Source organism: Octopus sinensis, linkage group LG16 (genome assembly GCF_006345805.1).
Source record: "Octopus sinensis linkage group LG16, ASM634580v1, whole genome shotgun sequence".
Taxonomy (NCBI): Eukaryota; Metazoa; Mollusca; class Cephalopoda; order Octopoda; family Octopodidae; genus Octopus; species Octopus sinensis.
The window spans coordinates 55,646,103-55,669,607 of record NC_043012.1 but is presented as its reverse complement, the minus strand read 5'-3'; the positions used below and the strand labels follow the sequence as shown (position 1 = coordinate 55,669,607).

General features: G+C 32.7%; 1 protein-coding gene across 2 annotated transcripts in view; it reads left to right on the top strand.

Moving 5' to 3' along the window:
* LOC115220251 (filamin-A) overlaps nucleotides 1–23,505 on the top strand; it is a 146,384-nt gene that overhangs the window by 110,335 nt on the left and 12,544 nt on the right. Inside the window, exons 23-39 of one of the 2 annotated variants that reach the window (XM_036510143.1) lie at nucleotides 350–397; nucleotides 1,054–1,074; nucleotides 3,152–3,263; nucleotides 3,909–4,049; nucleotides 4,625–4,753; nucleotides 6,009–6,182; nucleotides 6,923–7,084; nucleotides 7,527–7,730; nucleotides 8,661–8,813; nucleotides 9,748–9,876; nucleotides 11,204–11,224; nucleotides 19,673–19,837; nucleotides 19,989–20,090; nucleotides 20,331–20,468; nucleotides 20,614–20,744; nucleotides 21,985–22,102; nucleotides 23,232–23,258. In XM_036510143.1, coding sequence (XP_036366036.1) covers nucleotides 350–397; nucleotides 1,054–1,074; nucleotides 3,152–3,263; nucleotides 3,909–4,049; nucleotides 4,625–4,753; nucleotides 6,009–6,182; nucleotides 6,923–7,084; nucleotides 7,527–7,730; nucleotides 8,661–8,813; nucleotides 9,748–9,876; nucleotides 11,204–11,224; nucleotides 19,673–19,837; nucleotides 19,989–20,090; nucleotides 20,331–20,468; nucleotides 20,614–20,744; nucleotides 21,985–22,102; nucleotides 23,232–23,258 — 1,975 coding nt within the window. The remainder of the gene's footprint in view (nucleotides 1–349; nucleotides 398–1,053; nucleotides 1,075–3,151; nucleotides 3,264–3,908; nucleotides 4,050–4,624; nucleotides 4,754–6,008; nucleotides 6,183–6,922; nucleotides 7,085–7,526; nucleotides 7,731–8,660; nucleotides 8,814–9,747; nucleotides 9,877–11,203; nucleotides 11,225–19,672; nucleotides 19,838–19,988; nucleotides 20,091–20,330; nucleotides 20,469–20,613; nucleotides 20,745–21,984; nucleotides 22,103–23,231; nucleotides 23,259–23,505) is intronic. The other variant, XM_036510144.1, reaches the window with a different exon arrangement.

Genomic DNA, 23,505 nt, shown 5'->3' with positions numbered 1-23,505 from the left:
TCTCACTTCACTAAATTTAAAAACTTGCCTGAGAAGCATGCATGATTTTCTTTTTAATAGTTTGCTTTAAAATTATGTATAGAGTGTATATATTTAAATAATAATACAATTCACATTGTCTCTTTGTATATAATTATTTTTGTTGACTACTGTGTTCTATGTTGTAAATGTTTATAATGTAATATATATGTGTGTAATATATACATATTGTCACTTGTACACTGAGGCACATCCTGCTGGTGTAGAAATCTCATTGGGGTCCTTTATCACAACGGGCCCCTATATATTGCATGTCTTGCATGAAAGCTCGTTTCTTGACAATTTTCCTATTTTGCGTGTTCCCCTATAGGCAGTTGACTCTGCAGACTATGAGGTTTACCTTGAAACTAAAGAGAAGGTAAGTACAACATTAATTGGTATTTTATACTGTAGCTCTATGAATTAGTTACCTCTCAGATTTCAGCCTCTCTTTATAGATGATCCTAGAATTTCTCAATAGTTTAGTGTTAGCAAAAGTCTTTTAGCTCCCTTTCTATTTCTGTTCGTGGATGCTACACCATTTACCTTCCTATTTCATCTCAATTCTGACCAAATCTCTGCATGATAGTTTCCTCCAATAAATGGTTAAAGTCCTCGTTTTTTTGCCAATCCTTAGTACTGGAGGCAAATGTTTTTATTTGAAACATTTACAGTGCTTAGTCAGCCTTGAAACCTATACATTTTATCTCCACTCCACTCTCAATCCTTGTCTGTCCATATCTTTTGATATTTCAAAAGTGAGAGACGGTTGAACAGTTGATTATTCATTTTCCACATGAACTCTTTCATTTTAGCTTTTCTGATTCTCATGTTATAATCAATCTCCCGGCTCTCTTCCTTCTTTCCTATTCTTAACGTACCATCTCATTTCTTTCAAATGGCCATATCAAATATCACTGGTCATCCTACCTTCATATTTTTATTAATTTTCCTGCGTCCTATCTCCTAAATCTTACCCTTGTGACTATTGTTTATTAATTTCGAATTTATAGCTAAAATCGATTTATCTTTCAGGTTCTTTGTCCCCAACCTGTGGTCAGTCAACTGCAATTTTTTTTAACTTAACAAAAATTTTAAATTATTAAACCTATTTTCTCTTTAATATTACAATTCTATGGACATTAGCTTTCCACTGTGTGTAAAAACACAATGTAATTGTCTTGTGAGTGATTAACTTAATTTTTTAAAAAATAATTTCCACCACAAATCATGTTTATTACTAACTTGTAATTAATGCTAGAACACAAATTTATTTTGGCTTTAAAGCACCAGTTATTCAATTACAAATTAATATGGAATATATTTTAGGAGTGTGTTGGTGAGTGAGAATTTTCCATGCAGTTATAAACTTCATAAAACCTTTCACTTGTAGCATAAATTTAATACCCCTTTTTTTTTTCTTTTGTAAGACCTTTCTGGAATCATCAACCATGTGTTCAGTCATCTGATTGTTTGCAATGAATCTATTTGTATTCATGTTTTATTAGTCATTAGTGTTAATTAGGTGAAGCAAGTAGATGTTATTACATTTTAATGAACCTTTTTGAGTTCGCATTAGCTAATTAACTTGATAAGTAATGTTAGAAGCTTGTTTCAGTTTTCCTTTTGAATTCATATACAATTTATTTTTTACTGTTGCAAGTTCAGTGCATTAGTGTATAAGAATGCACCTATTAAGGGTTGCTGGCATAGGAGTCTTAAAAGGAAAACTAAAAAATATTTTAATTACTGTTGGAGTAAGGATTTTCATGCCAGATTTGGAGCAAACCTTTCTGTTACCTGATTTCCATTAAAAAATGCAGTATTTGTTTCCATTAAGTTTTTGAAAAACTACAAGTAATTTTGTGAAATGACTATCCTTATTAAGTTGGTGTTTGAAATCTTAGGTTTCAGTTGCTTCAAAACAGAAAATTTTTATCATAAAACCAGGAGTAGTTTCAGACAGTTTTGATGATCTTTCTTTGTGTGTATAATAGCTTTCTAAATCTAGCTGATTTGCTTAGTTTTCTTACTTGACATGTGTCTTAAGTTAATTGTATATTTTCCTTTCCCAAAAGCTGGGAGGGAAAGAAGTACAGACCAGTAAGAAACATGCTATCAAACTAGGCTGGCAGGTGGAATGTTTCTTCAAAGAAGCAATAGATTTATAACTTATTCTAATACATTTTTAAAAAAATTTTTTTGTGGAGGGATTTTGTCTTGGAAGAAATTTTAAGTTAAGTTGAAATCTGTTTCTGAAAATTTTTGTTTCCTCATAGTGATGAATATAACTTTGGATTTATCAATTATTAAAGTTATCTTTTGAGTTTCTTTTTTTTTTTTTTTTTTTTAATATATAGGGAAGGGCAATAGCTCATTAAATCAACCCCAGAGTTTTAGTGGTATTTAACCAAATCCCCCTTCTCACAAAAGGACGAAAGAAATATAACCCAAGAAAAACATTAACTCTAGAGTGTAGATAAACAAAACAAAAGACTGTTAAAAGTATTTTCTTTACTGCTCTAGGGTTCCTATATATACACCACACTTCCATTTACCGACACTAGTACAGAACAAGGCAGTAAGCTGGCTGAATCCTTGGCTTACTGGGTAAAATACTTAACAGAATTTCATCTGTCTTTGTTCTAAGTTCAAATTCCGCCAAAGTCAACTTTGCCTTTCATACTTTCGGAGTCGATTAAAATAAGTATCAGTCAAGCACTGGAGCCAGTGCAATCAACTCCTTCCCTCCCAGAAATCGCTGGCCTTGTGCAAAAATTTAAAACTGATATTGGGACAGTAGACTTATTTAGAAATATACTGGAATAATAAATTGAATACTTGATGCTGGTTTTGTGTGGATATTGTCATATTTGGTGTCTTTATTAAATTACTACACATCCAAACTAGAGTATATACTATCATACACTTTTAATTCATAACCATTGTGTTTTCACTGGCTTTGAAGTCAGCTACTTTCACTAATAATAATCACTTCTAAAACTACCAATACTTTAACTAATGTTTTAACCAATGCTTTAATTTACCTGCTGTGGGCGCTGTGGGTATCTGCTGTTATTCATTCAGATATTCAATTCTGATCACACCCTCCTTTCTCTATTTTTCATTTTAGGTTGATGATATTATCAAACCAGTTAAGGTTGATGAAGTACAGAGTGCTCCTGCACCATACCATCCATTAGATTTCTGCATCCCTGTTGGCCCAGTTTTCAACTTTGTCTCAGGTTAGTATCATCATCGTTTAACATCCATTTTCCATGCTAGCATGGGTTGGACGGTTCGACAGGGTCTGGGAAGCCAGGAGGCTGCACCAGGCTCCAGTCTGATCTAGTAGTGTTTCTACAGCTGGATGTTCTTCCTAATGCCAACCACTCTGTGAATGTAGTGGGTGCTTTTTACGTGCCACCAGTGCAGGTGCCAGGGAAGGCTGGCAACAGCAACGATTGGTTGGCATCAGCCACATTCAGATGGTGCTTTTCTATGTGCCACCGGCACGGGTATCATTTGATTTTTATTTTGATGTTGATATACTTGACTCAATAGGTTTCCTCAAGCACAGCAGGTCGCCCTATGATCCAGATAAGCACAGCAGGTCGTCCTGCGATCCAAGGTTCTTTGGATCGGCTGGGGCTGCTATGTGAAGCTGGTGCAGGAAACAGCCTTGAACTCACGTTATTTGTCGGGTCTTTGAAGTCACAGCATATCTCCAGAGGTCTTGGTCTTATATATATATATATAATATATATATATATAATATATATATATATATATATATATAATATATATATATATATATATATTTCTCATAACATATGGCTGTGTGGTTAAAAATTTCGTATTTTCTCACATTTTGTTTTTTATTCTCTTAGGTCACATTATCACTCCTTCCGGTAAGAAGGTTTATCCCAAAATTGAAGACAACAAGAATGGTACCGTTGGTGTTCGTTACCAACCAACTGAAGCTGGTTTGCATGAGCTTCACATCCAATACAATAATGAACCTGTCTATGGTGAGATTACCATTTTTTTTCTTTTTCTTTGTACACCTTCTTTGCTTCCATATTTTTCTTTTTAAGGTAGATAGCAGGCAGAATTATTAGCATGCCGGACAAAATGCTTAGAAGCATTTCATCTGTTTTAACATTCTGAGTTCAAATTCTGCCATGGTCAATTTTGTCTGTCATCCTTTCGGGGTCGAGGAAATAGTACCAGTTAAGAACTTGGGTCCATGTCATCCATCGACTAGCCTCCTCTCACAAGATTTCAGGCCTTGTGCCTATAGCAGAAAGGATTATTATGATTTGGAAGAATTGTTTGAGCATCAGACACAGTCTCTTTAAATTCTGAATAGAATCCTGCTGGAGTCAACTTTGCTTTTCATCCTTCCAGGGTTAAAATAAAATATGCTGTGAACTGGGCTCAACAATGCTGACTATTTACAGCCTTATGCCTTTATTACAAATTATTTTAGGCCCATGTTAACTAATTCTTTCTCTTACCAAAAATAGAAATTTGTCTGGAAATTTATCTACTTAGCCATTTTCACATGTATAATGTTTTTTTTTTTTGTTTTCTTTGTTAACAGGAAGTCCCTTCCATTTCCACGTGGACGCAATTAACAGTGGTCAAGTCACTGCACATGGACCTGGTCTTACACATGGTGTCGTCAACGAATCTGCTGTCTTCACCATTGTAACCAAAGACGCTGGCGCAGGTCAGTTTGATTCTTTTTCTTTTCTTTCAATTTTATTGTACATTTTTGTCTTCAACAAAACTTTTAGTTTTAATTCATGAATAAAACACAATGTTGGAATTTAGAATCATGTAATCTAAATTCTATACATAACATTTCTCCATGTCTACTCACCCAAATTTGCATAGGTCAGATGGAATTCATTGAACCAGATTTTACTGTGATCAGGTGTTCTTCCTGTCACCAACCCTCAGTTGCTTTGAAGAAAGTTAATATTTTCACCTGACCAAGTGTTTTTATGGAAGAGTGGGAACGAATGGCACTGTGTGTGATGTGACACTTGTTTCACAATCATCATGCAAAGACAAGACTAGAGATCAAACATTCATACATACGATTGGCCTCTTTTAGTTTTTATCTACCAAATTCACTTAAGGCTTTGATCTCTCCAGGGCTGTAATAGACATTTGTCCAAGTTGCCATGCAGTGGTACTGAATCCAAGACCATGTAATTGGAAAGTCATTTTTAAAAAATCCTTGTGTATCAAGGGATTTTGAAAGCAGATACTATAAAATTCCATATATAGAAAACTACCATACATCATGTATAAAATACTTCTCAATTGTTGAACCAAAATTGACTTTAAAACCTAATAATAATAATAATAATAACAACAACGTAGCATAACCTACAGTAGAGCGCTACTGCTACAATACTATAGTATACTATAAACCAATATAATAGTTTATATTTCATTCTATAAAATAGATGTATAATAAAATAATAATCTAAATAAAATATAAATGTGCCCTTTTAAAGCCTAGCCAGGCTCATGGGCCCAGTTTCTATGGCGCATGTGTTCCCCAGCTGGACGGGACGTCAGTCCATCACAGCGTTACTCATTTTTGCCAGCTGAGTGGACTGGAGCAACGTGAAATGAAGTGTTTTGCTCAAGAACACAATGCGTCGCCCGGTCCAGGAATTGAAACCACAATCTTACGATCATGATGCTGACACCCTAACCACTAAGCCATGCACCTTCACAATAATCTAAATAATGAACCTTTAATACTTTGTTGTGGATTGGGATTATTAAAGAAAAGTGTGTATTAGATACATGTTTTACAATAGATCTGTGTGTCAATTACATAAGTCTCAACAATATGAAGAATAAAGCACAACTGTTTAAATTATTTTTACCCTTGTTTCTACAATGATTACCTATTTGTTGCTTGGAAGAGGACTAACGACAAAGATTTTTTTTTTTCATTTCAGGCGGTTTGTCTTTGTCCATTGAAGGTCCTTCTAAGGCCACTATTAACTGTGTGGACAACAAAGACGGTACATGTACAGTAAGCTACATGCCTACAGCTCCTGGAGAGTATTGTATCACTGTCAAGTTTGCTGATAGCAACATCTCTGGATCACCATTCAAACCAAAGATCACACGTAAGTTGAAACTTTGTATAAATACATATATATTACTGTCAATATTGTTATTTATACATTTGATAACATCTTCCAGTTTGTGAAACATTGGCAGGGGTTTATTTCAGAAACCTTAAACTAATTATTGTTATATATTTTAATAAGCTTAATTGAATTAAAATTTTAAAACAAAAACTTAGAAGATAGTCCTTTTAGTTGAGTTGAAAAATATATTTTAGTTTCCAATCCATACTGGACTTTGTCAATTAATTTTGTTTCAGTCAAATATTTGAGTCTGTTGTGAAAGTTAAGCTTTATGCTTTCATGAATTGCCAGAATACATAAAATATCCAAATCCTGCTTCAGGTGCAGATAGAACTTCTCTTGGACAGAACATTTATAGCAAGTTACTTTCCCCACCTTGCAAAAAAAAAAATGCCAGTTACTTATTTCTTAGAGCTAGCTGACCTGAAACCATGTAGAATTGTGTTCAGTTCAGAAATAAAATACAAACTGCTTGCTGGAGATGTGAACTTTTGTCTTGTAATTTAATAGTTGAAATAACTTATCCATTCACTATTTATCCACTGGGCCATTTTCAGATGCATGTCATTAAAAAAAAAAATCTAAGATAAGTAAATTTCATAACTCCTTTCAGTTTTAATAAATTAAATGAAAATACTTCTAAATTATTTTAGAGAAGAAAGTATTCAGCCTTAAATCCTTTTAATCTAACAAATTGTTTGTTTATTTATTTACAGCAAGTGAACCAAGGAGGAGAGCCCAAATATCTGTTGGTAGCAGCAGTGAAGTATCTCTGAAGGTCACTGAAACTGACATAACTAATCTAACTGCAATGATCAAGACTCCATCTGGCAAAGAGGAACCTTGCATTTTGAAAAAGCTGTCCAATGGTCACTTAGGTAACTATAACTGTTTGCATTGACTGTCTGTCTGCCTGCCTGCGCATCACAAACCATCTTCCCCAGCATATATCATAAGATAGGTAGCATATTTGCTCACCTTTGATTTGAAATCATTTTGTTACAGCATAAACTAAAAACTCTACAACAGAGAACCCATTTAAAGCTAGGTACAACCTATGGAAGAAAGCTATACTAGCTTTGTCAAACTTAATAAAATTGAAGTATTTTTAAATTTGAAGATGATTAATTTCGCTTTTTTATATTATATATGATGCACACACACACTTATGTATTCTAGATTCAGTAGGGTGTGTGTATAAAGAATTATATTCATTTTATATCTATATTTGTCCATGTAACTAATCCTGCCTATTTATATAATCCTGATTGTTATATTCTACGTGTATTTCATCCATATTGTACTGTCCTTATTTTTCAGGTATTTCATTCACTCCACATGAAGTTGGAGAGCATCTCGTCAACGTCTACCGCAACGGACAACACATTGCAAGCAGTCCATTTAGGATTTATGTTGGTGAAGGAGAGTTGGGCAATGCTGGAAAGGTGAAGGTGACTGGCCGTGGAATTGTTGAAGGAATGGCAAATCAAGTCAATGAATTTACTGTCAATACCAAAGAAGCTGGTGTGTACAATTTGTGTTTTATTGTTCCTAAGATAGACAAGGAGGTATCTGTCCCCTCTGAACTTTGGAGGCCTTTTAGTTATCTATAGGAAAATCATAAGTAATATTGTAGATCCTGATTGTTATAGTTCTGGGTTGGTGGGAATTGGTTGAAGTGTTTAGTGTGACATCTGGATAAGGAAGTACCTGATTAATGGAAATGGTATGCAAATTGCTTGTTCAGAATGTCAGAAGTTGTTGTAGTACAGTTGATCCTTTATAAGTAAAGTATAATTTTTGCATTTCAGAGGTCCTCGCATGTCTAAAGCTAAAAACTATAAGACCTTTTTATCATCTCAGATTGTAAAGTTTCTCTTTTGTGGGTGATGTGATTTGATGTGCTGCTGACACAGGTGCTTTTATGTACCACTGGAATAAGTGCAAGTTATGTGACACTGGCATTGGCTTGATGAAGCTTCTATGTATGTATGCAGGCATGCATGCATACATGTGTGTGTCTGTGTGTATGAACACATATATATATATATATATATATATTGCTGCCATGTATGTATGTGTGCGTATAGCTGCTCAGTCCCTCTCCGAAAGATATATATAAAGGGCTTCTTTCAGCTTCTGTCTACCAAATCCAATCACAATATGAGGTTTTAGTTAGCCTGGAGCTATAGTAGAAGACACCTGCTCAAGGTGCCATGCAGTGGTATTGAACCCAAAACCATGTAGTTGGGAAGCAAACTTCTTGCCTCACAGCCATACCTCTACTTTCTGTTTCATAGATCATTAACTTCTGTGTTAATTTTGTTCTAAATATATTTTCAAATCTCAAGCTAAAAGGAACAGTGAAAGTTTTTTTTTTTTTTTTTTTTTAAATTTATTTTTCTTGCAATATGCCACAGGGATTTTACATAAAGGATCATTGTATTCTTTCAGGCTATGGTGGACTTAGCTTGTCCATTGAAGGTCCCAGCAAGGCAGATATTGAGTGTAAAGACAACGATGATGGTACATGTGGTGTTACTTACAAGCCCACAGAACCTGGTACCTACATCATTAACATCAAATTTGCTGATGTCCATGTTCCAGGTAATTAGTTTTGATAATTAAAATTTTTTTGTTTTTGTTACTAAAATGTTATTCCACATTGCATTAAATTTTTCTTTATTCTTTGTAATGGCATTTAGCAGAATTAACAGAGCATCAAAAAATACCTTATGGCGTTTTGTTATATCCATTATATCAGAGTTGCCTTTTGGTCCTTTTGAGGTGATTGATAAAGTCAAGAACCACCAGAATATTGGCAGTAAGAAGATGGAAATTTAATTAATTTGGACAGCCTTTCTATCCCCAACTGCTCTCCTAAGAGTACCAGATGCATTTTTTTATGGTACCTGCACTAAGAGTTGTCATTTTCTCAAAATAAGTGTCTTAACACTTATTTTGTCATTAGTCAACTGCTTCACATAGTTTATGGCGATGCATTTTGTGATGGCACCAACACTAGTGAAGTTGCCTTGTACCACATAAAATTAAGTCCTCACAAAATATCTATATCGTTTCTTAGTTTCCATGTTTGCATGCTTCAGGTGGAATTTATTGAAGCAGACTTTCTATGATTGGACACCCTTCCTGTTGCCATTTGTCACTGGTTTCTAAACAGTGATATTTCCTCTTGACTAAACATGTTTTCATAAAATATTGGAAATGAACATTTATTTGCAACAATCACATGACGTCAAGTGTAGGAGATGCAAAAATATGCACATACATGCACAATGGGCTTTTTAGAGTCTCCATCTACAAAATTCATTAAGCTTCTAGCTGGCTTGGGGCTATAGTAGAAGATACTTGCCCAAGGGGCCATGCAGTGGGACTGAACCCAAAACTACGTGGTTGGAAAGCAAATTTCTCAAACACTATCACATCTGTGCCATATTATCAATTAGTATTTTAAATTAGTGTTCTAATATTACTTTGTGTTCATTGTTAAAACCCTGTTGTTCACTTGTTCTGTTAACAGGCAGTCCATTCAGTGTGAAAATTGGTGGTGAACCATCCTCTCGTATTACTGAACGTATTACTAGACATCGGGAAGCTGCTGATATCACACACATAGGAAGCCAATGTGAACTCAGTTTAAAAATTCCAGGTAACTTATTCTTTTCATGTTTTGCTGATTTATAATCTAGTGTGTTCATGTGTTCTTGAAAGATGTTCATAAAAATATATATAAAAAAACAACTCAGTAGTATGGATTTAGCTAATCCCTATGTGTCTGTATTATAATTCTTTGTGTTAAAAAGCGAAACCAACCGTGCCTTGATTCCCCACACCCCTGCTCCATTATGTTTTCTTCTGTAATAGCTTCATACGAATACTTTTGACACTTCACATTTAGTTTCATGTCTCTGATCTTCAGACATGAAACTTTATAAAATGTGAAATGTCAGCTTCAGTAATTGTAATACTCTCTTTAGCATCAAGTACTCTTTTAAATCTAAAAATTTTTATCAAGTGAAAAATTAGATAGAAAATTTCTTAATTATATTACACCTTTTTAATGTGTTACTAATACTGAAATAAGTCTTATAGATTCTTAGCATCTTTTTTTCTTTCTTTCTACTGTTTTAAGCAATTTCATCTTCTCGATGTTCTGTTGTCTTTAAGTATGTTTGAGCTTAAGGTGGAATTGAACTCACTTTCATTACATTTACTTTTGCAATGTAAACAATCTGATTACTCTTGCACTATGAACAATCTTTTGAATGACAGCTCCAGCCAATAACATTGTTTATCATGTAGTCTATATAGAAGATTGAATGATATCTGGATTAAGCAATGGAGTTGAACTTTACTATTAGTCAAGTGAACTTACTACTTAAGCCTCATCTGTTTTTTCGTATATTGGACACCTTAATTAGAGGTGGCCAGGAAACTGGATTAAGCTGAAGCAAATGGTATGAAAGGAAAGTTTCCTTGTAATGTATCGAATCAATTCTGTCCCAAACCTTCAAGAAGAAAAAGAATCCTACAAAAGTCTTTCGAGTGATATCTCCAGCTGCATAGAAAAGAATATCTTAGATGCTTCTACAAAGATAAGGATGGCCATCACTGGAATGCCTTTCGGTATCTTTACAGGTCCTGATGTCACAAATAGCCAGCAGGCTTATTTGAATAATATTTAGTAATGATAGAATAGGAAAGGAAGAAGAAAAAAAAATGTTAAGTCTGAAGATTTATTTCAGTAAATTATTGTTCTTTGAACATCCAAACATAAACCTTACACTTTTTTTATTCTCCATCTTTTCATGATAAATAGTTATTTGTACAATTTTTTCACCCCTGGAAGTTCTTTAAAAGTTATTTCACTTCAGATAGTTTCCATTCTTCCTCGTTATGTATTTCCATGTGTGTATGTATGTATTTTTTTTTTCTGTTTACAATAAAGCTATGTTTGTGCATTGTTTTTCCTACAGAAAATTATTTGGCTATCAGAGGTAACTTTTGATACTAAATTTAAAAATGTTTAAAGCCAGTTATTATCCTCCAATACACGGTTTTCTCTGGATCTTCATATTGTCTGTTTTATATATCTGAATTGCCTTTTTACCCATTTATCTAATGTTAAAATGATCATTTCTGTGTTTTAAACAAAAATTATATTTATCTATATCCCTTTCTCTCTTTCTTTGTCTCTGGGTTCCTTATAAGTTTTGTTCCATTTCTGAAATCATGAAACTCTACTTCAAGATTCAGATTTACTGAACAAAATGTTTTGAAACTCTTTGGTATCGTATTTCAGATATATAAAAACTCTATGATGATCCTAAGTGTTTAGTACATTGGCTCTGTTTTATATATAAATACACATATTTTGAAGAATCAAAAATCCACCTTATTGAATTAAATTCCCTATGGTTCTAATGTCTTCTACTGTGTGATCCTCACCTCCACATCATAATGTACCTACATGAAGTCTCATATTTGATACTATAGTTAACAGCATTACTTTTGGACTGCAGATTAACCCATGCACATTCCCTTCATAAACTGCAAGTCACTTAAAAAAATACTTTTTCAAACTAACTTGGTGCATTAAGTTTGTTCAGTTCTTTTTTTTTTTTATACTTTTACTATTAAGAAAAATAATACCAAGAATTTAATTAGTTCCATGCCATTTCTATTGCAATCAAGTTTTCCTTGTTCTTGTAGAGTTTTTTTCCATGTTAACAGTCCAGTTGCTGTTAATTAAAAAAAGGTACTTTGTCAAGTTAGTTAAAAAAGTTAGTTAAAAAAAGTACTTTGTCAAACTTTGTCCAGTTGCTGTTAGTTTAAAAAAAAGTACTTTGTCAAACTTTGTCCAGTTGCTGTTAGTTTAAAAAAAAGTACTTTGTCAAACTTTGTCCATTGCTGTTAGTTTAAAAAAAAGTACTTTGTCAAACTTTGTCCAGTTGCTGTTAGTTTAAAAAAAAGTACTTTGTCAAACTTTGTCCAGTTGCTGTTAGTTTAAAAAAAAGTACTTTGTCAAACTTTGTCCAGTTGCTGTTAGTTTAAAAAAAAGTACTTTGTCAAACTTTGTCCAGTTGCTGTTAGTTTAAAAAAAAGTACTTTGTCAAACTTTGTCCAGTTGCTGTTAGTTTAAAAAAAAGTACTTTGTCAAACTTTGTCCAGTTGCTGTTAGTTTAAAAAAAGTACTTTGTCAAACTTTGTCCAGTTGCTGTTAGTTTAAAAAAAAGTACTTTGTCAAACTTTGTCCAGTTGCTGTTAGTTTAAAAAAAAGTACTTTGTCAAACTTTGTCCAGTTGCTGTTAGTTTAAAAAAAAGTACTTTGTCAAACTTTGTCCAGTTGCTGTTAGTTTAAAAAAAAGTACTTTGTCAAACTTTGTCCAGTTGCTGTTAGTTTAAAAAAAAGTACTTTGTCAAACTTTGTCCAGTTGCTGTTAGTTTAAAAAAAAGTACTTTGTCAAACTTTGTCCAGTTGCTGTTAGTTTAAAAAAAAGTACTTTGTCAAACTCACTTGGTGCATTAAGTTTGTTCAGTTTTTTTTTTTTTTAACTTTTACTATTAAGAAAAAATAATTGTGATCACACAATACCAAGAATTTAATTAGTTCCATGCCATTTCTATTGCAATCAAGTTTTCCTCATTCTTGTAGATTTTTTTTTTTTCCATGTTAACAGTCCAGTTGCTGTTAGTTAATAAAACATACCAAAAAAATGTTGTCAGTACGTAGAAAAGAGTTTTGGCTCTATTTCTGAAGACAACTTCCAGCTATTGTGAAATCTGGCATTTCAAGATTTTTGTTATCAGTGCCAAGAGTGGGTGGGAGGGGGAGTAAGGTAGAGATACTTGTCTGCTGCTGCTGAAATGATATTTTTACTCACCTTGCTGGAGGGCAATAATGTAACTTCTCTCAGCCAGCACAGCTTCTTTTTAAGCTTTCAGCTACTGCTTATATTGCTCATTCTTCACTTCTCTCTCCAGAAAGAGAATCTATTTCAGTTTCGTTTAGCTTCTTCAACAAAAACTAGTTTTTTATTACATTTTCCTTGCCTGTGACTTGTTGACAGTTAGAAGTACTGTATATATTTATATAGGTTCTTTCTTTTTCACCCCAAAAGAACTGTTTTGTTTCTGTGATTTTTAAAAAACAAATAACAAAGGAAAAACAAATAAGAAACCCACAAAGAAACAAAATCTTTCAAAATGCGTACAGTACCAATTACTCTTGTAAAGTCTTATTCGTCTCCTGTCAAAGTTGTTACAGATTATATACCCTATGTAAAATGGGACACACACAATATTATTACCATTACTAACAATCAGGATGTAAAGAAATCAGTTGGTAAGACATTCTGTATCACTACTTGTAGTAGTAATAGTAGTAGTATAATTATTCTTTATTATCCTTAAGTCTTAAGGGGTTTCATTTTATCCATAAAAAATAAAATGACATTTTATTTTGCAAACACTCTGATGTTTGCAAGATTTTAGTGAAGTATTTATGTTCACATTTGACCAGTTCTAAAATTTATTTTGGATTAATAATAATTAGGTTTGTTTTTACTTTTTCAACTGCATTTTCCAACTATTCTTTTCTATTATAATATTTTAGAATTATAGTGCAGTTATTATAATTATATGTTAGGAGTAGGAGATAAAAATAAATTTATGAAGATATAATAAACATAAAATAACCATATAATGACAATGTTATTGTCTTGGATAACATTGGGATTGAACTCGGGAAGAAATCGTTAAAAATTTTACGTCAATTTTAATGATTGAGCATTTCATCATGGGTGTGTGTAAGATGGATTTGTCATCACACACACACACACATGTACTGTCACACATGCACACACATACAAGTACTGTCACTGCATATACACAAACACTGTTATCACATGTGACTCTTTTACTTGTTTCAATCATTTGACTGCAGCCATGCTGGAGCACTGCAATCATATTTTGTGACAGCAAACTCACACACTTGTACTTTGTGACCATGCTAACATGTGTGTATTTTGAAACTACACACACACACACATACACACTTTGCAGCTATACCACATTTTCCTTATATCTGCTATTTCTTATAGATTAAAAACCATGTTTGCTATAAATTTCTTCCAAATAAAGTTTAAGGAGGTTCAAAAATATATTTGTAAGCAAACTTGATTCTATCACATTTTATATTGTTTTAGTTTGTTTACAACAATGACACTGCATTTTCTTTATGTATTTACATTTTATATAAATATTCTAGAAATTCTTTCAAAATACTCCAATGTATCATTCTAGCAGAGCATGAGAAATAAAATACCTTCCCAGATGTAAAATCCATTTAGCTACTTTTTTTTATTTTTTTTTTTTTTTTATATATATATATAATGATGATGATGATAGATATATATATATATTATATATATATATATATATATATATATATATTCTCGCTTCAGAAAGGGAAGTTATTTACCACCAAAAGAAATATTAAATAAACATTTATTATAAAATCTAATATTTGATGAATATAAGAAAAAATTTATTCAGCAGTATAGTTTAATCTTGGACACTTAATTCATTTGCAGCTTCTACTTTAAACCTATCTTTCATACTTTTATTATCTGTTGCGTTTTAAAATAACTCACTGAATATAGGAAATATATTTTTACACAAAACACCTGTGGGAAAGAAATATAGAAATACATGAGTCATTGATGTTCTTACTTTACCATTTCCACAGACACTGATCTTTTATATCAATCATTTTTATAGCATTTTTTTTTTCTGATTTTTATCTGTTTTTACTAATTCTTAAATTCTTAGATATGAAGTATAGTGGTTTGGGAAATGCTTCATGTATTAGTAGTTGCAAAATCTTGTCTAATTACATTTCTAGTTGATTGTCTATATCTAATTACTAAAAGCTTTCTACAGGATGTGGCTATGTAAGTAATGTAGTTATACTTTGTAACGCAAGAAGTATATTCTGTCTGCATGTCGCAACTAGCTTTGTCCCTTTATGTCTTAACATTGTAGTGTATACGTACATGTATATATATTTTGTTGGTCTATATCAGTGCTCTGCAACTGGTATGCTGCGGCACACTGTGCTGTGAGACATTGCTAGGTGTGCCATAGTGTAACCTAAATATTTTTTCCCGTATACTTTTATATTTTTAGTTCAGGTGTGCTACCGAATTTGAAAAGAATTTAAGTGTACTGCAAGTGAAAAAAAGGTTGTGGAGCACTGGTCTATATTCATATTGTCTTAATATTGTACTATTAGTTGGTCTATATTTATGTTCTTCGGTTGGTCTTATCCCTGGCTTATCTTAATCCATTTCTGTATTAGCTCATGTAATCTTTATTATCAATTTCATGTTCATGATGCCACTCCAGGTTCTCGTCCTGGCCTGTATAGAATCAATAAACACCCTTACTAGGGTGGATGAACTGAACAAGGAGTCACTGATCATCCATCAAACTCACAAATTGAGCAAGCTCTCATCCATCCATTAAGGCTTTTGAATCTTGCATTGCTGACTCTCTTGGCTTTCTCTGCACCCACTTGTCCCTCTGACATACTGGGACTTGCTTTTCCTCTGACTCAGGAAGATCTGAGCAAGAACAGCACTCCCTTGATAAGTGCAGGGACCACCCAAGATGATTTAAATTAGTCCTGGTTAAGAATTGTTTTATTTTTTATTTTGCATTGTCAGAAACAATAGATGCATGGTGTTCTATATGTGTAAAAGTATACATCTCTAATAACGTTATTAGGCTGCATGTATCCTTTTATGCACGAGTTCAGAAAATTGTTTTGGGTTCCTCAATATTAATACCTTTGTAGAAAAATCTACAATAAATTATTTTCTCTTTTTACCTTTTGGTGGTGTGTAATATCAGTATCTGGACCATATTGGCCATTTTGTATTGAGGAATCCAGCTATGTGATTGTCATGTTAGTGTTTACTGTTCTGATCTGCACAGCATTGGAACTTTCATTGTTTAGCTTTTGTTTTAATTGTTTGTCTGTTTTTGTCAATGTGAAAATGTTGAATAATATTGACTATAAATAACCAAACTTAGTTTTGTTTTTGTTTTTTGTCATTTTTTTTTGTTTTGTCTTTTTTTTGTTTCTGTACTAAAGTGTCACAATGTTTAAATATTATTGTATTGTTTTCTATGAATCTTGCGTTGTTGCTCATATAAAATTGCTTATTACTGTACTGTGTTAATATTGTGAGTAAATTTATACAAATGCTCACTTTTATTCCTTGTATATTTTAAGCTTTCAATTGCTAACAATTTAGATGCTTTAATTTTACTAAAAGTTTCAAATTAAAGGCTACTATTTTTTTTTTTTTTTTTTTACCTTTAAAAGTCAGTTTTATAGAAGTCTAATTTAGTCAAAAACAATTGGAAAATTTTGAAGAAAACTGGTTGGAAATCATTCTGAATGATCACCATGTTTTAAAATAATCCCAAAATATAAATATTAAGTCTATAAAGATAAATAAAATGAAGTTTGTCTATATTTAAATCTTTTCCACTTAGTTAACAAACACATCATCTTTGTTCAAAATCAGCTAATTGATAAAATATTTTGTCAATTTTATATTGACTACATATTAAGGAATTTACTCTTGGCCAAAGAAAGCTTAATCCTTCAATATCACCACCACTGAATTCATCTTTGATTCAGTTATAAAAGATTGCCTGTTTTCAAGGTTTCATATTAAAATCTGTCATCATAGTTTAATGTAAGATGCTATTGTTAAATTATTTCCTTATTCAGCTGCTGTTTTAGACATAAATGAAAATCAACTTATTTTCTAAATTTCCACTCTCCCAGATTTTTGATTAATTTCTAAATTAATTAATTTAAATATAGGCAGTAAACAGTTAAAATAGAAATTGCAGACAACAGCTATTGTGATGCATCCAACAAATGGATTCAACTGATGTAATCTGGTGTGTCACTATTATACAGTTATGAAATACATGCAACATCATTTGATTAACTGTCATTTGTTCATTTGAAACAGTGTTAGGAATTGGTGACACTTGCTCATTTTTGCCCATATCTTGACCAAATTTTTATCATTTTATGGCAATTTCTCCAATCCTGATTACTACTGATCTATTATATCCATCCAACAACTCGAAATTGATGGGATAATTATAAAATTATAAACAATCCTTACTGCATCATTTAATTTCTTCCCAATCTGTACTGATTCTAGAAAACTAAATTCCCTTTGACCACTTTCATGTATCACATCAGTGGCTTCTTGCCCTTAACTTCAATAAAAGCAATGTTACTGCTCTTGACCTCATTGAAAGTCTTCTGTTCTGTCTGGTATGAAAACCGGATGCAACTGCCTGTTCATAAAGCTCCATTACAACCGAGTTGAGAAGTTCCAGAGAAGTTCTCCTTGTGTAAACAAGTTTTTTCTTTTATTGTCACTCTATTGATTCTATATCAGATTCCTTTCTGACCTTCAATTCCATCAATGGCCTATTTACTTATCTCCCTTATTTTATCACAATGACTTTGTTCATATGAAATGTCAACACTTTCTGTTAGTTCTGCCTATCCTTGAACAGCTGAAATTTCTGAAATGGAGATTTGAAACACTTGACATTTTAAGGAACAAATTTGCAACTCTGCTTCCTCTGTACTCTCAGAACAACATACATTTCAAACCACCGCAAAACCTAAATATACTATGTTTAAGTAGATCTCAAATCCTATGACACGGCTTCCCACCTCACAATTTTCTAAGTTAAGTTTGCTTCACAAAATTGTGCTCCCTTTTTAGGGTCATGAACATACTATTTCAGCTTTGATTTGCTACTTTTTTACAAAACTGAAATACGCACTGCACTAGAACACTAGGGGCCACTGTGGGTTTACTTAACCCATAAAGTGCTGGGACTTGCACTTACGCAGCATGGATTGCTGAGCACATTTTATGAAAATGAGACTTCCATGCACACATAAAAAGCTAAAAATAGTTAGACTATCTTAGTATATAATGGTGGCAAGTTTTACATCATCTGAAAAATCATTAGTTGAATTATTAGCCCTCTTGCATTCTGGTGGGTATCGGAGCGTTTGAGTGACATTAAACCCCAACAAACGCCCATAAATTAAATGCATCTATCTGGGCCATGATTGTGGCCTGCCAACCTGTGCCTAATGGCCATGATTGTGGCCCGTTGCACTTTGACTTAATTCACACATGAAATTTCAACTGCACCCTAATAAGAAAATTCTCACATGCTATCGATTTACTGAAACTTTAAAACTTCTGGCCCACCATTCAAATGTTGTCTGTCTGCTTCTGTACTGCTATAATGAACTCGTGTTCTTTCGCTTTACTTTCTGTCTACCACTTTCAGCTTCTTCTCTTTGCCTTCAGTATCTCAACTCGTTCACATTGTCACTAAACTCTGTACTAAACACCTTTTCTAATCCTTACATAATCATGAACTGCTTCTCTTCATTTTTTTCCCTCCAACCATTCAAACTGAGTTCACACAGTTGTCTCTATCCTTCCATCCTGTATAAATTTGCTATAAAAGTGTCCTCCTTTCACTTGGACACTAAAAATTTGGATTCTTTATATTTTATCTTGTGTGTGTGTGTATGTATATAATGCACACACACACACACACACACACACGTTCATTCACAGTTATTTTCGCGCATCTACAGCAGCTGAAAGAGAAAAAAAACTGAAGTTGATTTATTTATTTTTATATTAGCGCCATGCAGAAAATAGAATTAACTTATCACCTAGATTTGCCATAGCTTTATGGTGCTTTCACAGTTATTTGTGTTTTTTTTTTCCCACCTGACTAGCATCTTTTGTCAGTTACAGAAAAATGCAATTTTTCTTTCAAAGAATTTTTTTATTTATTTGTGCAACCTCCTGTTACAAATTTCAGATTATCTTAATTAAACCAGATCATTTCATTGTATGAACATTTTTATATTTAAGAATTTAATCTTTCTTAGTTGATAAAATTATACTGCTCCATTATTAAATATCATTTGCTCTTTGTTATTGGGCAACCAATACCATAAATGGAAGCATCATTGTTTATAAACTTGTGTGTTAACAACATTGACTTTTTTGTCTCTTAATTGTATTTGTTTTAAATTAAAATTAGAAACTTCAGCATAGTTTAACTGCAGTATAGCAATTGTCCTGCTGTAAGAAAAACAAAGAAAAAAAAAAACTTTGAAATGTCTGTATTTATTGTCTAGTTTGTCTAATTCTTGTTTCTAAAACATTTAGACAAAATATATTTAAACAAATATTTATGTAATGCTCAATTTAGGAAATTATCATTTTACTAATGTTAATTTCAGTGTTATAATTTAATAAAGATATGTAATTAATATCTCTCCTGTTTCATTATAGGCACAAGTCCTTTCGATATGACTGCTTCTGTAACCAGCCCATCAGGTGTAACTGAAGTTTGTGATGTAATTAGCTTAAATGACTGTCACTATAGTATCAAATTCGTTCCCAAAGAAATGGGAGTCCATACAGTTAGTGTAAAGCACAAAGATATGCATATTCCAGGTGAGCATATTTTAAGGTTCTTTGAGCATTTTAGATTTTTCTCAGATATTAAAAAAAATAAATAAAAATTTTTTTAATTCATTTTGAAATTTAAGATTTGATTTCCAGATCTATGTATATATAAATTTTTCTTTGTATTTTTCGTCTTTAGGCAGCCCCTTTGAATTCACAGTTGGGCCTATTACTGGAGGCGGAGCCCACAAAGTGCATGCAGCTGGTCCTGGCTTAGAGAAAGGAGAAGTACACTCACCTTGTAAGTAATTTAATCATAATTTTGAGACCAAAATATTACATATTTGTAAATTCTTGGTTTCTTTTTCCCCACTTGACATGTAAAATCTTAAAATCTAAAATCTAATATTAACTTCCAAAATAGTTCACATAAATCTTTTAGCTCTGCTTCAATCATAAATAACTCAGTATTATTGCAGCAGCCTTTCTTTACTCCTGTTCATACACTTCTCATACAACAACTGTTTCTCTATTTCTAAAGGTGAATTCAACATTTATACTCGGGAAGCTGGTGCTGGTGGTTTGTCTATTGCTGTTGAGGGGCCATCTAAAGCTGAAATAGATTTTGAAGATAGAAAAGATGGTTCTTGTGGTGTGAACTATGTGTGCACTGAGCCTGGTCAGTATCCTACTTATTTATAAATTTTTCATTCTTTTTGCTCTGTAATTATCTCTTACTGTAAAATTATAATTTGGTTGTGTTGCAATTGGAATTTGACTGTTATAGATACAAGTTATGACATTTTTATTTATATAATTTGCAGGAGAGTACCTGGTATCTGTTAAGTTTAACGATGAACACATCCCAGAGTCACCTTTCAGAGTGGCTATTTCGCCAAGTGTTGGAGATGCTCAAAAACTCTCAGTTCATTCTCTTCAAGAGAAAGGATTGCAGGTAATATTGCTAACATTGTGTTCTCTTTGACAGAATAAGGGGTTTTATATATATATAACCACATCTTCTCAGTTGTAAACGGAGGTTCCAACCATGACCATCTCCTCTTTAATAGGTCTTGAACAACATTGTCCAGTATATCCATCTGTTTTTAAGATGGAAGCATATGATTTGAGGCAAATTTGGTTACTACTTCTAGTATGTCAAACAACAATGTATAGACTCTGTCTGTAGTATATTTGTGAGATGTCTTGAAATAGTTTATGGAATATTATATTTAGAACTTGTGTGTTTGTACAATCTTCTTCTAAAAGAGGAAGTTTGATATAATTTTGAGCTTTGCTTGTGCCTATTTGAACCCAAATATTTTAGCTTGATATTTGCATTATGATTTAAAATATTAATCATTCCAGTCAGGTTTTTTCTTTGTTCTTTTTAATTTCTTAATCTCAAAATTAAAATAACATTTGTTAGGCCTCATGGAGGCAATGACCGAGATCCTTGACAGTATGCCATGCTTGAGAAGACTCATCAAGCCAAGCAATATTGCAGCTGTGGTAGATACTGGTGTCACGCAAATGGCACCTGTGCTGGTGGCATGTAAAAGCAACCATTACACTCTTGGATTGGTTGGCATTAGGAATGGCCGCAGTCAAATAACTGAAACAAGTAAAAGATTAATGGAAACTGTACAAAGCACATTGTTTATGTCATTGCTTGCATGGTTATTCATGTTAGCTTATATATCAGCTTGTGCAGAAAAACAATTTAATATTAACGAAGGGTTACTGAATACTTTTTAGTAGAGCACATTAATTTTTACAAGGGAATGATTGATTCTTTGAAGTTTCATCTGGTTTACCATCATATACATACATACATGTATGGATGGATATGTATTTGTATGAATTTTAGTTTTGAACATAGTGTTGCATAGGTTCATGAAAATAACTAAATTGAGTTTAAGGATCTTTTCCAGATGTCATCCCTTAATTTTAACCCTTTAATATATAAACTGGCCAGATCCAGCCTCTCACATGTATCCTATAATGTTGTTCTTAAAATAAACAAACATATCATCAAAATATCGAAGCTACAAGATAATAGATTATAAATTCAAAACAATGTGAATAAACAAGCATTACATTCAACAGAATAATCTGAATACTAAAGGGTTAATGTCAAAGAGTTTGTAAAAATTTAAAACCTTTATTCATTAGTTTTTGTTGTTCTCTTCTAGGTAAACAAGCCTGCCGTCTTCAAAGTGTCTTTCAATGGTGCTCATGGTAAACTGCTTGCAAAGGTTGTTTCACCCTCTGGAGTAGAGGATGATGCTTTAGTCAATGAAATTAATGAAGGTAATTATTTTTATTGTATTGGTCTTTGTAAGTTGTTTCCCGCCCTTTTTTTTTTTTTCCCCACCCATTTTTTGCTTGTTAACTTATTTAACCCTTTGAACTTATGCGTACATTTTAGTGGGCATGACTTCATGTGACTATACCCTCAGAGAATGTAAAAAGTGGGTGGTCACTTGGTTTTGTGTTTGGCTGGCCCTCTGTTGGTTATAGGCGACGAGTGTCCCAGTCAATCCAATCAACAGAACAATCTGCTCGTGAAATTTAATGTGCAATTGGCTAAGCACTTAACGAATATGCATACACTTAATGTAGTTCTTTGGGAGACACAGCTTGATGCAGAATATGACGAGGCTGGCCCTTTGAACTACAGGTACAAGTCATTTTTGCCAGCTGAGTGGACTGGAGTAACAAGAAATAGTCGTTCTCAAGGACACAATACATGGCTGAGAATAGAACTCAAAACTTTCTGAACATGAGCTAAATGTCTCTTTCGTTACCAACCCGGCCAAAACTGGCTCTGGCTCTGTTGTACAAATATCTTGTTTTCAAAAGTTCTGAATTAAAATCTTCCACCAAACCTTAGTCATCATTAAGCTGGTGTTAGGAACATAAATTGTGACTAAGTTATTTTATTAAATTCTTTGTTATATTTAAAATAATTGAAAGAAACACAGTGTCTCAAAATAAATACAGTAATGAAAGGGTTAAACTATATGTCTTTGGTGTTTATGGCTGACTGTTTACAGCTGAAACTAAAATGGTTTCTGCCAATTAAAGCTATGCGGCTGCTTGTTTTTTTAGATCTTTCAGGGGATAGTTAAATGAAATTGTACCTCCTAAAGCATACTCTGGTTCAAAGGGTTAAAACTGTATTTGTAGCCATAGGAAAGTAGCAACAAAAAAAAATAGCTAAAAAAAAAAAAAATTATCTAAAATTGTATTTCAGCAAATGTTGACTTTAATGTATTTCAATAACTTTTATTTCTAACATCAAATGAGTTTTATTTTTAGCTTAAAAACGTTTTGTAAATATATTTCAATAATAGTCATGCTCTCTAAAAGGAAAATATAACAAATTACAAATTGTTTATAATGTTTAGACAAGAAAGACCTTACTTTTCTCCTTCAGCCCAGAAAACACTACCTTCCAGAGTAGGTAAGAGTGCCTTGTCACTGCTGACACAAGACTCACATTTCGGCCCATTCTGACATATTTCTGACTGTTTTTAGTCAGGAATAGTTGGTTGAATGCAGTCACCTCCTCCTCCTCCTACCTCTTTATTCATTTTATTTTACCAATCACTCATCTGTTTTTGCAAATTTTAATTTTTTTTTTTTAATTAAATATTAAAACAGATTCTTTATTTTTGCACAAAATTCTTATTCCCCTATAAAGCAACTCT